Source organism: Oryza sativa, chromosome 8, assembly GCF_034140825.1.
Source record: "Oryza sativa Japonica Group chromosome 8, ASM3414082v1".
NCBI classification, from domain to species: Eukaryota; Viridiplantae; Streptophyta; class Magnoliopsida; order Poales; family Poaceae; genus Oryza; species Oryza sativa.
In genome coordinates, this window is record NC_089042.1 from 27063928 (window position 1) to 27082070 (window position 18143).

The 18143-nt window shown below is 41.6% G+C and overlaps 3 protein-coding genes across 7 annotated transcripts; 1 reads left to right on the plus strand and 2 right to left on the minus strand.

Annotated features, from left to right (window-relative positions):
* The first annotated feature begins 856 nt into the window (after positions 1-856).
* On the plus strand, positions 857-4223 carry LOC4346175 (uncharacterized). Of its 2 annotated transcripts, none has more exons than NM_001403679.1 (5): positions 857-894; positions 2153-2980; positions 3113-3271; positions 3426-3690; positions 3767-4223. In NM_001403679.1, the coding sequence occupies exons 2-5, from the start codon at positions 2165-2167 to the stop codon at positions 3799-3801; spliced, it is 1275 nt and encodes a 424-aa protein (NP_001390608.1). In that variant the 5' UTR covers positions 857-894; positions 2153-2164; the 3' UTR covers positions 3802-4223. The 2 variants fall into 2 exon arrangements, with proteins under 2 accessions (NP_001390608.1, XP_066168988.1); XM_066312891.1 differs by lacking the exon at positions 857-894 and adding an exon at positions 1712-1786 and having other exon boundaries at positions 3767-4153.
* Positions 4224-4856: 633 nt separating this feature from the next.
* On the minus strand, positions 4857-11001 carry LOC4346176 (retinoblastoma-related protein 1-like). 2 transcript variants are annotated; one of them, XM_015793186.3, is made up of 18 exons: positions 10668-11001; positions 9810-9914; positions 9568-9695; positions 9383-9479; positions 9222-9268; positions 8805-8997; positions 8635-8701; positions 8343-8525; positions 8043-8236; positions 7084-7960; positions 6853-6988; positions 6695-6767; positions 6377-6553; positions 6124-6243; positions 5900-6035; positions 5703-5818; positions 5458-5573; positions 4857-5364 (listed from the first exon to the last, which is right to left on the minus strand). In XM_015793186.3, exons 1-18 carry the CDS (start codon positions 10782-10784, stop codon positions 5211-5213), a joined length of 3036 nt encoding a protein of 1011 aa, XP_015648672.1. In that variant the 5' UTR covers positions 10785-11001; the 3' UTR covers positions 4857-5210. The 2 variants fall into 2 exon arrangements, with proteins under 2 accessions (XP_015648672.1, NP_001390609.1); NM_001403680.1 differs by having other exon boundaries at positions 4866-5364; positions 5703-5815; positions 10668-10963.
* Positions 11002-12365: 1364 nt separating this feature from the next.
* On the minus strand, positions 12366-17922 carry LOC4346177 (DNA polymerase zeta processivity subunit). Of its 3 annotated transcripts, none has more exons than XM_015795534.3 (6): positions 17715-17922; positions 14130-14254; positions 13937-14017; positions 13721-13833; positions 13007-13196; positions 12366-12891 (listed from the first exon to the last, which is right to left on the minus strand). In XM_015795534.3, the coding sequence occupies exons 2-6, from the start codon at positions 14155-14157 to the stop codon at positions 12680-12682; spliced, it is 624 nt and encodes a 207-aa protein (XP_015651020.1). In that variant the 5' UTR covers positions 14158-14254; positions 17715-17922; the 3' UTR covers positions 12366-12679. The 3 variants fall into 3 exon arrangements, with proteins under 3 accessions (XP_015651020.1, XP_015651021.1, XP_015651019.1); XM_015795535.3 differs by having other exon boundaries at positions 14130-16940; XM_015795533.3 differs by lacking the exons at positions 12366-12891; positions 13007-13196; positions 13721-13833; positions 13937-14017; positions 14130-14254 and adding an exon at positions 14981-16940.
* Between the last annotated feature and the right edge of the window lie 221 nt (positions 17923-18143).

Sequence of the window (18143 nt, forward strand, 5' to 3'; positions counted from 1 at the left end):
GAAGGTTGAAAGTTGCAACAACTAAATATGCCATATGTTGTCTAATATGGTAGCTAACATGGAAGTATTAGGTTCCTAACAAAATTGCAACCTTACGGTTTATTACTCCTAAGTCGTTTTAGCTTTTTAGTTAACTTTTTCTAAGTCTGATCAAATTTAGAAAACATATAGTAGCATTTTCAATATAAAATAAACATATTATAAAAATATATTAAATGTTAGTTTTAATAAAAGTAATTTAATGTTGTAGATGCTGCTATTTTTTATAAACTTGATCAAATTATAATAGTTTGACTAGAAAAAAAATAAAAACAACTAAATAATAAGTGGAGAGAGATAATAGGTAATGCATTTTTTTACATTATATAGGACAACGATATATATCTCGTTTGCCAATATGTATGGCCGTGATTTTTTCGGATAAACAAAAAATGGGAGCAATGGACAAAAACCAAGACATATATATCTAGCAGCAATAAAATCCTTCTAGAAGGCAATGGACAATCGTGCACACGCGTAGCATATCCGCGTAAATCTCTCCACATGATACTTTGCTAACTAGCCACACCCTACGGATCACTACTTCTTCCATTTTCTCATACTTTGCTCCCTTTTTTTTTACTTTTTAAATTAATTAAATTTGATTTTATTTTATTTTCCAGATTTTTAAATTTAATCAGCCAAAGCGAGCAGCAAACTCACCCAGGGTGAGTAGCAAGAGAGCCCCCACCCCCCCCCCCCCCGGGACCCCAACACGCAAGCACTGGCGTAATCGGCGCCACGTGGCGGGCACGGTGGGCCCCACCACACCCCCACCCCACTGCCCCCTATAAACTTGAGAGACTCTTCTTCCTCCCTCCTTACGGCGACTCATCTGCTTCTTCTTCCGCTACGGTATGGCTCCCCACTCTCCATCTCCTTTCCCTTCTCTCTATCTCTTATATTGTGTGCTGTTTGGTTCATACGGAGTATGATTTGTTGTTGTTCTGCGGTCTCTCATGAGGCGCTGATAGGATTTTTTTTTTTTTGGCAAGGGGAATTAAAAGATTTTGAGTCTTTGGATTATGATTATCCCAGTTCATATAGCTACTAGTGGTAATTCATCTATACTAGTTTCCTACTTAGGAGTGTAGCTTTTGGTTCTGCATCTTGTGAAGGTGTCCTTCTCCCTGTTCCTTGTTGATCAGGCCGAGTTGGCCATGGTGTGATGGTGTAGTAGGATCTTTTCTTGGAGGTAGTAGTAATTTACCCTTTCCTTTTTTTTGTATGTGTGTGAATGATATTATATACTCCTGAAGTTCGAGAGTAGAAGTAGTTAAATTGACAAGTGGTCTGCGAAAATAACCTAGGGGAATATGAAATGGAATCATCACGGCACCAGTGCTAAAATTCTGTCTGAATTATCAAGGCATCTGAATATTTTTGCCTTAAAAATTGCAGTAGTTGTGCCCTTGTGGGTCCTGTGTTACACTGAAAGTTCTTGGTTTTAATACTATTAGAAGTACATTTGGTAAGTTCTTTCACACCCAGCTATAGGGAGGTCGAATAATTTTCATACAGCCATGGCTAGTAATTACTACTACAGTTGTTGGTTGCAGCAAGCCAGCTTTAATTCCTAATTTGGTCAATATCCTTTAGTAGCATGTAGCATTTGTTATGTTTGTAGCTAGGAAGATAGGATCGTGAAGTCTTTCTTTTTTTCTCCAGGAATTTATTTCGATTTGGATAATGAAGTCTTTAATGGCTTATGGGCCTCTACAACGTCGTAAAGAAGTAGAGACAGAAGGTTATGAATTCAGACCAAAATTCAAATTTAGAACTTTTTGGATGGTAACTGGATGTACAGGGCAAAATATATATATATTTTTGGTCTGGTATCTGGATTTCACTGGGTGCTGGTAATTCTAGACAAACCAGTATCTCGAACCCTGATCTTGACAGAGAGCCACATAGATAGTACAATAGTTGTATAAAGTGGTCTATCAAGTAACATCAGCACATGATGTTTGTGATCCAAAGTTGCTAGATATTTCATTAGTTTCTCTTACTCCCACTTGCTAATTTCTGCATGAATCAGTTCCTATTATACCGAAGAGTTCTTTTTAGTTGTCATTTAGTTCCTAATTAATTTGATTTTTACAAAATTTTGTAGCTTGTGGGCACGATGAGAAGGGCGACCATTCTTGTACTGCTCATTGCACTCTCATCTGTTATTGCTCCCCTTCCATTGGAAGCTCTCAATGTAAGAGGCCATCTACTGAAATCCAAGACATTTCTGTCTCCGGCATTCTTCCTGCACCCTGGATCAGTTTCAAACAAGTTCTACTATGATGTCCCCTTCCCTAGAGGCCACCTTGCTCTCAAGAGCTTTAATGCTGAAGTCGTAGACGAGAATGGCGTCCCTGTTCCGCTCCATGATACTTACCTGCATCACTGGGTTGTGGAACCATACTATGCTTTAAAGAACAGTGATAGCGCAGACGCGCAAAAGCTACCCAAGGGGATCATTGCAAGGAACTCTGGTGTGTGCAAGAAAACATTAGGCCAGTACTACGGCCTTGGTTCTGAGACTCGCCATACTGCCACATGGGTACCTGATCCTTACGGCATAGAGATTGGTAATCCGGAGAAGCCCCCTGAAGGATATGAGGAGAAATGGTTGATCAATGTGCATGCCATTGACACAAGGGGTGCGATCGACAAGCTAGGATGCACTGAGTGCAAGTGTGATCTTTACAACATGACGATCGACGAGTATGGGCGCAAACTCCCAAAGGACTACATTGGTGGTTTATATTGCTGCTATGATGAGACGCAGTGCAAGGTTAAGGAAGGTTTCAACGGTGAGCTACGGAAGCTGTTCTTGCGGTACACTGTGACGTGGCTTGACTGGAGTGATGCGGTTGTGCCAGTCAAGATTTACATATTTGATGTTACTGACACTTCTCCGCCTGATGAAAAATCCGGAACTGCCTGCAAGGTATGCAAATAAAAGTTTAATATGGAATCGATATTGTTTCAAATATTGAGAGCTTCTCTCATTGCTTGAAATTTGCATTGTCAAACATTCGGTAGATTAGATTGTTTATGATTTTAAATGTTGTTTGTTCAGGTTGAGTACCAAGTTGAGGAATGCAGTCCAGAAAACCGGGCCAAGAATGAGTGCATTGATGTTAAAGTAACCAAAGAAGTAATACCCTGTGGAGGCGATATCGTGTTTGGTGTCGCGCATCAGCATTCAGGTGGAATTGGTGCCTCTTTACACGGCCAGGTAATGGATAAACACAAATGTCTCAACCAATCTGCTTACGCATCACTCTACGTTTCCTATATGAAATTGTCGCAATCTGGACAGATTTTTATCTGAAATCTCTTTGATTCTCATCTCTGAATGAGAAATTGACATCATTTTCTACTTACTGCAGGATGGACGTCTGCTTTGTGCATCGATTCCGAGCTATGGCAAGGGGGAAGAGGCTGGCAATGAAGATAACTACATCGTCGGCATGTCAACATGCTACCCGAAGCCGGGATCAGTCAAGGTCAGTGATGGCGAGGTGCTGACCGTCGTCTCCAACTACAGCAGTGACCGCCAGCACACCGGCGTCATGGGCCTGCTCTACATCCTTGTTGCAGAGCAAGAACAGCCAGCTCCCAAGCCTGCTCTGTGCTTCAGCTTCCCGGTTCCATGTAAGTTGAACAAAATCATCAACATGGTTCATGCCCCATTTCTTGCAATCTTGATGCTGATTTTGCGCATTTGTAGGGTGCTTACCGACATGGCTGACGAGCAATCTCTGAATGTTCAAGTTGGACCTGAAGAAGATGATGCATAGATGTAAGCAAATAAGTTGCCTGGGTTTTTTTGTTGAACTATGGCAGACCATAGGAGTAGTTTGCTGTGTCATTTTGATGAACCATCAGTAGTTTCTGATGATCTGTGGCACTACGGCACTAATATATCAAACTGGGTCATATACAAGGGCATTGGCAGACATCTTTCTCCAAATAATAGTATTACTCTGAAGAAGCTAGTGAAAACTGGGAACCAGATGTACAATCTCTTGTACTGTTGTACTGTTATATACTGGTGTATACAGTATTTATGTATATGGTTTTTAGGTAATGGAATGAATAGTTATATACTGGCTTATGTATGCATGTAACATGATCTATATACTTGAGCTCTTGCAGACCAATGAAATTTAACATCAAAATCCACATACACACTATTAAAATGTACATTAGCCACCAAACTCGATCATTGGGTAGTATGATTCTGTAGCATTTTTTTATTTGAAATGATTCTGTAGCTTTCATAGTACGCCTCCTTAAAAATATAATAAAATAATAAAAAAAAAACTTTCAGATAGACATCATCGTACGTGTTGCAACCAGTTGTCGTCCTAGATTTCTTCTCATTCTTGTATGCCTTGTGTCATCCAGACAGTGACAGATTATGACCAGAACAATGCAGGAAAGGGACAACTAGGATGCTTTGTGCGTTGATCTAAGACGATTATTTAATTTAATTGTGTCAATTATCTGCTAACGAACTATTCCTAATGCCATCAACATCAAGTCCAAACAAGTTGATGGGAATATATATAGTGCTGGCACAGTATCAGCGTTCTTGCAAGACAAGGCAATGAAAAATACAAGGACGAATTAACAATGCTGCATAATTTTCTTGGTTTTGACTTAGCAAACAACCACAGCTTAATAGTCGTACAATCTGATTTGGAACGACCTGTAAAAGCTCATCCCATGAAAAAAAAATTACGTCCTGCTGCAATATGCAGATTGAATACTGCAAAGATGCTGACATGTAACAATAAAAGTAACACATAATGACAGAACCGAAAGAAACCAGCAAGAAAAATTCACAACTAAGCCGGCTTGACAAGAGCCAAATTTCATTTACAAAAGCTGTTAAACTTGCTACTACATTACATGACTGTAGTATCAACTCTTCAAAGAGAAAAAGCAGAAGTAAAGTGAGGCAGGTTAATTAGGGGGTCTCAGGGCAGCTCTTTTATATGTGACAGAAGACAAGAGCTGCTCACTGAGGAAATTTCCCCATGTCAGGAAACATAAACAGAGAAAATGGAGCTTCTGAACATCTAACTATTAGATCAGCTGACACCTAACAGATTAGCATTTCCGTCAGTAGGTTGTATTGGACAGGTGATGTGGTATAACTGAAACAACTAGCAGTCTGGCTGCTCCAATTTCACTGGTGTTTTTGTGGCGATATCTGCTGTTGTTGCTGCTGCTGATGCGCTATTTTGATCGCTGAGACTTCTGGCAACAACCAAATCACTGACAACATCAAAGTTCAGTCTTCCACTGACTTTCTTCCCACTGCACAAATTGAGAATAGTTTAGACAAAGTTTTCCTCTCACTAGTGAAATAAGGATAAAAAGACTTCTTTTCCAGCTTCTTTCTAGTTTTACCTGTTTAGGCGGTTGTTTATAACCTTAAGGTCCTTGGAGGGGCTCTGAAATGCATGAGTACTCTCCCCTACACAGGCGTAATAGCTCTTGGAGCTTGGGGAAAGCAAAGTATCCATCTGAAACATTCAGTTATTGCAATGTCACAACATTGATCAAGGACTACCATTATAGTTAAAATTCAGGTGGTCATTATAAATGCAACATTAAACTTCACAAGGGAGATCAGTTTATTTCTTGAGGCGTACCTTTGATGTGCGCAAGGGTGAAACATATACGTTATGAGCAGCAGAAACTTTCTTGGGAGACATGTCAGGAAGGTTTGGAAACCGAGATAGCCGAGGAGATTCTGGATATGGACCTGCTAATATGGCAAGCACTTTCAGAAAAGCCTTTAAATTCTAGCAGTACAATGATCAAACTTGTTTCAAGTACATTAGCATACCATCAGCAGCACATTTTTCCTCATTCTTCTTGTTTGGACTAGTACCAGACCCTAGCTCAACCAGCAAAGGTTTCACAGTAGGAATAAATACTTCGTTGTAGAAAGTGATAATGTCAACATGGTCCTCCCCTGTTTTCTGATGCCATAAGAGTAAACACACTTTCAGAATAATTGCGATTTAAACATAAAAAATTCTTGAAACACTGAAAAGAAAGTGCAGTTACCCCATTGCGGCTTCGTGATGCCCAATGAACATAAACACTACGGAAAACTTGTGGCTTGCACTGAGATTGTTTTCTGTAGCCGAAAATAATTTCCTTGAATGTCAGTGCCAATTGAGATATCTGCACACATGGACCAATAAACAAAACTGAGTGCTAACTGAGATATCTGGAAAAACAGCAATTGATAGATATACTAGCAATCATAACAAGCGAAATCTTTCTTTGTTGCAAGGGGAGTAATTTCTAGACAGACCTTAGCAACTCCATATATGCTGCATAGTATAATCTGATCGATGTGCCGATTGAAAAATAGAGCAGTTTGTTGGATAATGATTTGTTGCACAAGGGAGTACACTCGCTCCAAGACTTGCTGAGAAAGTTGCAGCCTTTCACAAAGACCTCTGATTCTAATAGCTGCAAGCTTTGCTATCTGCGCAGGACAAAAACATTGCAGTGCGATCAGTAAGAATTTTAGTGCATATTAAGGCACTTTAAGGTCAGACACTTATTTTTGAACATAAATTATGGTCAGACACTTATTTTTGAACAAAAAGTATGGTCAGACACTCACCTTGCTCAAAAATACACCTATTCCTGTCTCTGCGCATAATTCTCCCCCTGCTGCAGGATTAGGTCTTGTTGGACTGAAATCAAGAACATGCAAAAAAAAAAAAGACAATTGAGCAACCAGCTAATGACTTTAAAGAGGAATCAGGAAGGGATGTAAACCTTAAAAATGCTGATTGGAGAGGAGGCAACTTTGATTTGAGGGTATCCTTGACTGGTGATCTAAATGAATTGTTGTCCACCAGCACATTCCTCCTTTCAGTGCATGCTCTTTTGGGAGATCTAACTTCATCCTTGTCTACAAGAAATACCAAAATTTGTAAGTTCAACCATTCTTTCATATATTTTAAAGTCAAAGGCAATGAAACATGAGGTAGCATGCCAGTGGGCTACCTGGTGAATGTTCTTGCTTTTGAAAGGGAAGAGGTGGCAGCCCCTCGAGTGAAATGTTATGGTGCGCCGCAATGGCATCAAGTGATGGCATTGGTTCAGCCAATAAACCTAGCCTGTTTATTTCTGCAGATAGTGTTGGCCTGGCAACAATCAGAGAATTGTACATTGATGAGCCTTTCTCCCATGCCATGCTTTCCAGGAGCCGTTCCTCAAGTGAATTCAAATGACGTTTCAGCTCTCGTGGAAGTGTATCCTCATGCCTAACAAAACTCTCTATGACTTTGCTCAAGTCAAAAGCTGTTATGCCAGTTTTCTCTAACACAGCTGGGAACATCATTGTGACTGTCTTGTGAGTGGCCAGCACTAACTCAGCAGAACAAGCAATCATACACCGATGGAATCGCTCATTAGACAGAAGCGATGTAAGATTGTTCCCACTCAAGATCTGAGTCTCTGCTCTGCACATTGATTCCAGAACCCTGTAATATAGCTTAAGTGCTTCCATTTTTCTTTGCTCTGTCCAGATAGCATCAATCCTGTTTGTGCTTCGCACGCTGGTACATATACGTTCGCCGAAAGAACTGCTTGTGAATATGGCTCCAAGTATAATACCAGCTCTGCGTGTAATGTCATCTGTCACATCCTTATCACAAGCTGAGAAGAAGCGCAGTAACTCCCCGGAAGGTTTTGAAGGAAGGGGAGAGATTGTGCTCCGAAGCCACTTGGCTGTTGTCATGGCTGTGCTCACTGGGGTGATAGGAGCCATTTTTGAGCTGCAGTAGCCATTTCCAGTAGGGGATGCACAAAACCGTGGAGGAGACATCGGACTTGGACTTGTTATTGATTTTGCAGGTGAGGCCATAACATCGTACTTTCTCTGCAATACCCACAGGTAAAGTTAAAACATAAGATTTGGGGTTTTAAGTTGAATGAACATGTGTAGGCTTAACACTAATTACCTTTGTGCCTGGTAAATTGATGGCACCTCCTGACAGACTTCCACTGCCAAGCAAGCTGTCCTCATCGTTTGCGAACATGCGCTCATCTAATTCTCCCTTGGTGTTAATTGCATTCTCATATTCCTTTTCCAGCATTAGCAAACTTAATTTCAATGAGTCTTCCTCGAGCAAATTCTTAAAATATGTCAAGCCCTCTGCATCAAACAACAAGAAGCAAGGAAGTTGAGATGGATGGCAACAAGTTCCTGAAACACAAACCTCGACTATGGAAATAATTGTGTTTGAAGATCACATTCATACCTGGATCAATAAAAGACAACCTATCCTGCTGACATTCTGAAGCAGCTGGACATGGTTTCTTCTTCAGAATATCCACTATGAGAGTATTTGTCTTCTCGATTGCTTTACTCAACTCATCTTCTGATGTATGGTATTTTTCACATAGGGAAGCAATAAGATTTACTCCCTTGTCTGACTTCTTGGCTGATTCAGATCAAGAAACACTATCCATTAGTTTCGAATCATAACTGCCATAACATGTGAGTACAGAGAGCAAACACATTTGTAAAAAATAAGAGTTGATTGTCATTACCAAAACTAGAAGACTCTTTGATATTGAAATTCCTTAGCCGCACAGGAATGTGAACAATAAGTACGGCCTGCATGCGTATGGAATAAACAGCATTCATTGGTTACATTTTTATTAACATAATGCATCGATTACCTTGTTGCATGAAAAAAGATCATGGTAGAAATCCTTACCAACACAGAAACTAGTCCATTTGTGGATGTAACAAGATCCTTAAATCGGCTGAATGTTTGGATTCTTAACACCAAGAAAAGTAACCATCCAAAGCGATAATAGTCAGAGGCTTGTGCATTTGGTTCTGCAGAATTTTCTGGTGGCTTGGCATCATTTAATAGGAACAGCTCCTGGTAGGCACGCTTGTAGTACCTGAACAAAACAAGCATTGTTTTAATTTATCCAACACATGAGTCATAATGGTCACAGAAAGGAAACTAATGAAAAAGCAAATCCAGAACAGAGACAAGCACAAAAAGAAATGAACAAAGGTACATCAAACATAATTGTTATGAGGATAAATTAGGTTACAAGTAGCCACAGGTGAAACAATAATACAGGCAAAAGACAGATGCGACATAAAAATACAGATTTACCTGCTTAGCAGGCTTAAATGGACGACATTCGCTTGCAGTTCCTTCAACTGATCATAAGGGAAATAAATGCGTTAGTCGGTAACAGGGCAAACACAAACATGTGTTCAGTTCTGAATTCAGATTTCAAACAGGGGAGCATACTACAAAATCTGGACGGGTACCTCAAGCCTCTTCTCCCAATCTGAACCATATAGACCAGCCAGAACAGACCCAACCTTTATGCAGAACTGTGGCATCTCCTTGAAGAAATCGACGATGCTGCAAAGAAACAATAGAGTCAATAATCAAATTAGCGCATTGGAGAACATGACTGATCCTCAGCAAACCAAAACTTGCATATCCTTACTTCAGACTAAATGCCCTCAATATCTGGCACAGTGAGATGCCACCATCTTCCTTCCCTTTGCCTGCTTTGCCAAGCCTTGACACACAGTAAAGAACAAAAGCAGACCAGAACCTCTCGATCTCCTCAGGCTACATTAACACCATGGTTTGCAGAAACACATACATTAGTTATTTAGTTGTAACCCCTGTGGCAGAATGGAAGCATGAAGTTTATAAACTACAGATGAGGAATTTGCAATTTACCGATCCACTGCCCAAGGATGACATGCTGGATAGGAGGATGCTCTTGCTCTCCTTGAACAGCTGCATTGCCTGCCTCGTTATGCTCTCGTCCAGCCCAAGCTTGCTCTGCTAACCAGCAATCAGAATTCAGAAATTGAGCAAAATATTCAGAAAAACATCACAAGCCAGACAGCAGAGATGAAATTGAACACTGAATGCATCCATATTGTTTCTTACAGGCACCAAAACACCATTCATATTAAATCAAAGGTAAAGTTAGACAGTAAAACCCAAATTATTAGAGCAGAAAAAAGAAAACACGCCATTAAAAAGATCATTCTTTTTATGAAATTTGGTAAATTAGCCACATATACAAAATTTATCACCAGAAGATCATTCAAATACTGGACTCGGAAGTAATCATCGCGAAGATACTATCAACAGGCACCTTTCCATCAAGGATTTTAAAGGGATTGGAGCAAAAGGGAGAGTACAGTAAAACAAAATTTCCAAAATCTACTCGCAAAAAACACCAAACAAGAAGAGGAAAGGTTAGCGCATCCAAAAATTTGTTGCAACAATCCAAATCAATGGCACGAGAAAATAGAATCCCAAAAACAGACAACAAATCTCAGAAAGTTCATAGATTTTCCTCCAAAATAAAGGCGATAACAACTAAGCGAGAACCCAATCCAACATAAATTTGGAGAAAACTCCAAATTAAACAACAAATCTACTGGAAAAAGGTGTACCACCCATCATTCTTCACTCAGAAGCATTCATCTAAATTGTAATCACCAGGGTAAAGAAAAAAAAAAGCAGCAGACACTGTACAGAAGAGACAACCACACGAAGGCCGCACCAGATGAGGGGCCGTACCTTGCACAGATCGGCGAACCGCTCCTCCATGGCGGCGCCGCCGCCAGCGTCCACCTTCCCCGAGCCCGCACCCGTCACCTCCGACCCGGAGCTCGCTGGCGGCGCGGCACCCTCCATGCCCCGTCAAGAACACCACCAACCAACCAAACTCCCCCCAAAAAAAACCAGAGTCTCTCCCGCGAGCGGCGGTGGGAGGAGACGACGAACGAGCCCTCCTGCCTGCGCTGCCTGCAGCTAGGGTTGCGCTCGCCTGCGCGGTGGAGATGGAGATGGAGATGGAGATTGGAGCGAAGAGGGCGGCGTTTGGTTGGAATGCGCGCCAAAAAAAAATCCTAGTTCCGCGCGGCGCGCGCGCTGCCGTTTTTTATCTCTCTCGCGGGTGGCTTGCGCGGCAAAACGAGAACTGCCGTGTCACTGAGCGGTGGGGCCATGAGGGTGACACGTGGCGATGGGCGGGCGGGGATTGGTTGGTTTTGGCGGGAGAGGGGTGGGAAATGGCGGGAGATTTGGGTGGCAAAGCGGCGGGGCCCGGGGGGAGTCAGAGGATGGGTCCCGCTTTGCAGGAGGGCGGCGTGGCTTGTCGGGATCCGTAGCCACGTGCGGCGCCTTTGACGGATGCAGTGCATAGTGCAGATGCGTCCAAGTAAAAAAAGATGATGATATGATTAAAAAACAATTTGCACCGGTAAAATGTAGTACAGTACATCGGTTTTAACACATTTTCAATTTATATTGAATAAATTTCACTTAACAAATGATGCATAATCAAAGTATAGAAGATTTTCTGTCTACGAAAATAGAAATTTCATACAAATTTAAATGAAAATTTTATCTAAATTGACTCGTAACTTTCATTATATTTTATAAGATTTTCCTCCCATTATAAAATATAATATTAAACTTATGTCCAAAAATCTAACTGCTTCAAATATAAAAGAAAAAAGTTGACATACATTCCTAAACTCTATATGAAAGTCAACCCTAAACTTTAAAATAGTCATCCAACTCCCTAAACTCAAAATATAACAACTTTTGGCTATGAATCTGGACATATACTTGTCTAGATTCATAGCTAAAAATGCTTATATTTTAGGACGGAGAGAGTAACCCTGTTTATTGTAAAGTTTAAGGGAGTGGATGTCCGATTTTAAGCTCAGAGTGCTAGGCAAACCAAGTTTTGATGGCTGTTTGGACTTTTTCTAATACTACTCGTACCTCATTGCATAAATATATGACCAACGTGTAACAAGGTGTCGTGTGCCGTAGAAGGAACAGGAAGAAAGAGACGACAAGACGTGGACACGGCAGCGGGCCGCCGGCGACGATCGCCGCCGGTGCACTCAACCAAGGCTGTGTTTAGATCTAAAATTTGGATCCAAACTTCAGTACTTTTCCATCACATCAACCTATCATACACACAACTTTTCAGTCACATCATCTTTAATTTCAACCAAAATCTAAACTTTGTGCTGAACTAGAAACAGCCTTAAGGAGAGAATCCAGTACGGCGTGCAGTGGCAGCGTCACGTCGCGTACACGACGACACGACTCACGCCATCGGATTCTTCTCTTCTGGACTTGCCCGCCTTTGCTTTCATTGGTCCAGTAGTACTCCAGTCTCTTCTCTATCCATTGGATACTTCAGGAGAATGGAAGCTAGTCCTAGTTCGGTCACTGATGCCAAATAGAGTACCACCAGCAGCAGAACATTCTCAGACACACGTTATCATCAGTACTGTACTATTACATCTCACTACTGATAATAATCCACTGGGTGAAATTCAACCATGCTGTCCTTACGAGTACAAGTATGTCGGGTAGGAGGAGTAATTGTTTCAGAAATGGAATCCAAATGGTCACAAGAGTTCTGAACCATTAACTTTTAGCTTAGTTTGTAATTTGGAGCATATGTTAGTTAAATATACCCTCTGATGACTGTATCAAACTACCACCAAAATGTTTCTGCGTTTGTTCAGGTCACAAGCAAATTAATATACAGGACGAACACGGATTCAGGGTTCAGTTGGTGGATCCCTGGGTTCTGTGCGGCTAGGTTGTTCCAGGTAAAGCTGCATCTTCACAGGATCACAGCTCATGGACTTGATTGGGGTTATCTGTGGAGGCTGCATCCACTGTTTGGTGTCTGTAGGGATCCACAGCTGAGCTTCCTTCTCACCATCTGGAGGGAGGGATCGGAAGTATGCAGCGATCTCCCAGCTGCCATCTATCACCAATTCAGAATGCAAGCATCTCTTGAGAGATCTTCTAGTAGCATGGTTCCCCTTTCTAGCAAAATATGGAGATAGTATGGAAAAATAAGGGTGATGTAGATTGAGTACCTGATGGAAGGGTTCTAGTAAGGGGTTCAGCAACAGCCAGTTTGATCAAGAAAGCTCGCAGAGCGAATTCCAGGCTGGCCTCCTCTATCTTGGAGCCATAAGATTGGTTAACTGCAAGCTTGAACACAAACTTCTCAACTGGCACATGCGCTTTGTCGTAGAAGATGACTACAACCCTCTCAACCAATCCCTGGATTGTTGTGAGAAAATTATGGTTATTCACTAGTTGGAAAAGAAAAAGAATCAGCACAAATTATTTCTAAAATGCTCTTCACATGAACACCAAGAGACTGTTCGATACTGTAACTCAGGTTTGAAATAAGCTCACAAAATTGTTGCCATACTTCCCTCCGCACATGACAGAAACTAGACCAAACTCCAAGAATATGCATAATGAGTTAAGGTAGAACTATGAGATCCATACATTAGCAAGTTTCCCTATTATTCTCATAAATTGCAATGAGTTGTGATAACCAATCAGCCAATGCGATATAAAAAGGTATAATCAACACCACCACAGTGTGCACAAGGAAAATCTCAAGTCTGTCAGACAGGATACATAGTATACTGCATAATTGCGTTTGCATTAACCAAAATGAATTCAATATTTAGGGAATGCCTAAATCTTCCCATGTTGTACCCGCATGACCACAACCTAGAAATAAGCTAGTTCAGGAAATGCAACAACGAGGAACAATTATTTAGAGGAGGAACCTTCTGAATGAAAGGGAGTAGGCCAGAAGTAGCAGAGTGGATATAACCGGCAAGTTGGGGGTGCACTGCTTTCTGGACCACTACATTCATATACCTTCTCCTCTCAAATGCACCTACAGATAGTCAGATACATTATGTTTAATCGAACTGTGCCTTTACAGATAGCAAATATTGACAAACAAGCTGAAATAAGTACAAAATAGGAGTAATTCTTACGAGGAGGATAGAAGCCTTTGAGGAAGACAACACAACTGACAGCTACCTCTAGAAAATCCACAATCACTTGTGCTATTTGACCTATTAAGCCAACCAAGCTTTTAGCAGAGAGGACAAAAGGCATTCCTTAAAAAAATCAACCTAACTTCAGGAACCACTGGTATAACTATTTGTAAGCATTTGTGCTTTTTACCTTGTGGAGTTTGATTTTTCCTGTCCATATGGTTCAGTTCAGGCGAATTCTGGTTTGTCACAAACTTCTATTGATTTATGCCCCTATGATTGGCATAATCCACCAGCCAGAGGGCATATTTGAAACTGCACCAGATGATTCAAAGCATAGAAAGAAGAGTTCAATTCTAAATCAAAAGATCATTAGATAAAGAGCAAATGAAAAGGAACAAGCAAATGGCAATAGCTATATTGAGTGTTTGTATACGATGAGAGCTTGCTAGTTTCATTTAGCCCTTGCAGCACATCAGACTCCCAGTCAACAATAATGACTATTATGTAGGGCCTACCATATTTTGCAAAACATGAAACATGAAAAAATGACATTCACACTTCTCACCGATAGTAGAACGAAACTATGGCCAACATATCATCTTATCAGTCAAGTGAGTATACATGAAATGGTTTTGCAAGGCAAGATTCAAAAAACTGGAAGGACAACACAAGTCGCAGAGCTGAGATTCATCTCGCCAATCACTGTAAAAAACAGATATCCCTAACTCTCTGTTTAATGGTTAGTAAGAATACATGATTGAGGAACAGCTACAGAGTTGCCTACTACAAATAACTGTTCCGCTAACTAGTTTTCACTTCTCATTGAAACACCTTTAGTAATTGTAGGTGGTAGTAAACTATACACAAAAAAGGGAGTAAATGCAAATGCAATATCCTGGGGCTACATTATGAAAAGGAAATATTTTCAGAAATTGTGGCCAACAGAACCACATTAAGTATATTCCCTTCAGTGGTAGTTGCAACACTGTAAAGAACCTGGAAAAGGAAAAATTCTCAACTTGGAGGGAAATGCAAAAGTAAAGACAAATTTTCAATTTCATCATTCCATAAGCTGATAAAAAAAACCACAGCATTGTACATTTGAAATGGATATATTTGGTTGATATGGAACTCCTAAGCTTTTACATTAGGAAGGACTCCGCCACTAGTAGCTCATTGATCCCAAAAAGAGTGTTGCATATAGCTTCTGTCTCAAAATGAGACTCATCTCCCGCAAAGAATTCATGTATGCAGCCATCGACTTCAATGAAAGAGCAACCGGGCTTCTTACTTGTCCTACTATTGCCCATCCCTGTCCGCACATTATTCACATCAACCCATCTTAATGTGGTAGCATATACATTAGAGAGTAAAACATGCCCTCCACACCTTTTTGGTTCCAACTGTTCAATTCTTTCTGCTGCATATTCTGCAAGCCCCACTTGTCCAGAAGCTCTACAGGCAAACAACAATGACCGCCATACTACCACATCAGGAGCGACAGGCATATCTTTAATGAATTGCTCTGCCTCTGCCAACAGCTTGGCACGTCCCAAAAGGTCGACCATGCATCCATAGTGTTCGATTCTTGGCACAAGGTTGTAGACCTTGGACATGCGATGGAAGTGATGGTACCCCTGTTCCACTAAACCTCCATGGCTGCAAGCAGTTAGCACACCCAAAAAAATGACCTCATTCGGCATAACCTTATCTTCTCCTTCCATCTGTGCAAACAAATCTAGTGCCTCAACGCAGAGACCATTCATAGCAAAGCCCATTATCATTACTGTCCAAGTAAACACATCCCGCTTTGTCAATCCATGAAATATCTGATAGGCCTTGTTTACATCCCCGCACTTCGAGTACATATCAATCAACGAATTTTTCACAGAAAGCTCTTTCCCTAAACCATGACCATCACAATAAGCATGGAGATACCGTCCCAAGTCAAGTGCTCCCATCTGGCCACATGATGATACAACAGTAGCAATTGTAGCGTCATCAGCCTTCACACCAGCAATTTGCATGTCCCTAAACAGATCAACAGCCTCTTTAAACCTACCAGATTGTGTACATCCAGCAATCATTGAGGTCCAGCAAACTACATTCCTTTCAGGCATTCTATTAAAAACCCTGCGAGCTTCCTCAACCATACCACACTTTGCATACATACTAACCAAAGAGGATCCAATATAACAATTTATCTCAAACCCATTCAGCACAACTAGAGCATGACAAAGGCTCCCAACCTTCATTGCGCCTGTCCTTGCACAAGCAACCAGCACATTTAACAGAGTGACCTCGTCCAGCCTAACTTGCTCTTTGGCCATTTGGTGAAAAGATTGCAACGCCTTATTAGGCATACCACCTCGTATGTATCCAGCAATGATTGTGTTCCAAGAAACTACGTCAGAGGCCCATCGTGGAGCAGAATCAAGAACTAACCTTGCAGAAGCTGGATAATTACAAGATGAGTACATGTTGATAAGGGCATTAAGGACAAATGAATCTGAAGCTAGGCTGAGTTTCAAAGAAAGGGCATGAAACTGGGAGCCAACATCAAGTGATGGGACGCGAGCGGCAGCAGAGATGGCAATGTTGAGGGAGTAGTTATCAAGTGTCATGTTGGCAAAACGGCGAAGTAGGGAGAGGAAGGAGAAAGAGAGTGATGGGATAGGCCCCAAATAGAGGGAACGGAGGACAGAGTGGACCAGCGGTAGCTTAAGGAGAAGACCCGAGACGGTTGCTCGGGAGAGGAGAATGGGGAGATGATGGTGTGAGAGAGATGAGACCGGGACAGAGAGGATACATTTGTTTTCAGTGTGCGAGCTTCTGAGAGTGGAGAAATATCGTGTCTTCCCATTGAGAATCCGAGAAGATAAGCACATTTAAACACTCTAAATGGAGCTGATTTGAGGGCAACAGAATGGGGGCAGTGGTGTTATACTGCAGCTAAGATATTATTGGAATATCGTAAACTGTTGTCCGACATCAAAACCTACATGGAAAAGGAACCTGCCATAAGAGATAATTTCTTGTGTATGGGCTTGTCACTTATGTACAAGAATGAAGAAGAAATTATGCAGCTTGGAATGATCTTTGATAAACAAATATTGTAATTTGTATTGGTGAAGTAACATTCTAGCAATACAAAGACCCCCAATATGCATATGCCGGCCAGCTCAAGGGAGTCAGCGGGTATTCTGTTTGCATCCTTGAATCCTTGGTCTTCCATTATATTTGAAGAAAGTTAAATAAAACAAAACTATCAAGGTAATGAGGATTCAGCAGAAGCCTAATTATTTTATATACTCCCTCCTTCCCTAAATGTTTAACGCCGTTGACTTTTTAAAATATGTTTGACCGTTCGTCTTATTCAAAAACTTTTGTGAAATGTGTAAAACTATATGTATACATAAAAGTATATTTAACAATAAATCAAATGATAGGAAAAGAATTAATAATTACCTAAATTTTTTGAATAAGACGAACGGTCAAATATTTTTTAAAAAGTCAACAGCGTCAAACATTTTGGGATGGAGGGAGTATTATTTATTTAGTTTGGAAACACACATGCTATTTGTACTAACAGCATCACCACGCACCAATGAAATCCAACAGAAACTAGATGTGTGCGCTGGAGGGAACGAGATTAAGGGAACCAGTCCAAGTTCGGACGGATTTCCAATCTATGTCACGCCGCCTCATCAGTCATCAAGCGCGCGCGGAGGAGGGAGGTGGCTACGAGAGAAGAGAAAACAATAATGAATACCTTGCAGACGGAGGAGGAGGTCGACCGGCCGCGTCACGTCAACCCCTCGCCGGCCCGGCCGTGCGCGCGAGGGGGGCAGGCCGCACAGAGGAGGAGGAGGAGGATAGGGCGGGGTCGCGATGCGGGGAGGCGGCTCGTCGTCCTTGTCGCCGGCGGCGCGCTCTCCGGGGAACCTCTTGCTTTTGTGGAAGGAAGAAGAAGACCATCTGGTGGCTGGGCCGGCTCAGGTTCACCTCATCATGGGCTGCCTGAACACGTGCGCTTACATGGGCTAGGCTAGGCTGGCATATACCCTCCTTACGGCCCGGCACGAGTTACAGCCCGTCCACGAGGCCTCCCCATCCGGCTCTCTTCCTTTTCTCAAAGGAATAAGATCACCTTGACTCCCTCAACTTACCACCGAATCTAAATCGTATCCCTCAACCGCAA

Coding starts and splice junctions, on each gene's coding strand:
- LOC4346175 (NM_001403679.1), top strand. CDS start 2,165: ATGAGAAGGGCGACCATTCTTGTACTGCTCATTGCACTCTCATCTGTT. Junction 2,981..3,112: donor AATCCGGAACTGCCTGCAAG/GTATGCAAATAA, acceptor TTGTTTGTTCAG/GTTGAGTACCAAGTTGAGGA. Junction 3,272..3,425: donor GTGCCTCTTTACACGGCCAG/GTAATGGATAAA, acceptor TACTTACTGCAG/GATGGACGTCTGCTTTGTGC.
- LOC4346176 (XM_015793186.3), bottom strand. CDS start 10,784: ATGGAGGGTGCCGCGCCGCCAGCGAGCTCCGGGTCGGAGGTGACGGGT. Junction 9,915..10,667: donor GGTTCGCCGATCTGTGCAAG/GTACGGCCCCTC, acceptor GCTGGTTAGCAG/AGCAAGCTTGGGCTGGACGA. Junction 9,269..9,382: donor ATTGGGAGAAGAGGCTTGAG/GTACCCGTCCAG, acceptor CCTTATGATCAG/TTGAAGGAACTGCAAGCGAA.
- LOC4346177 (XM_015795533.3), bottom strand. CDS start 16,830: ATGTGCTTATCTTCTCGGATTCTCAATGGGAAGACACGATATTTCTCC.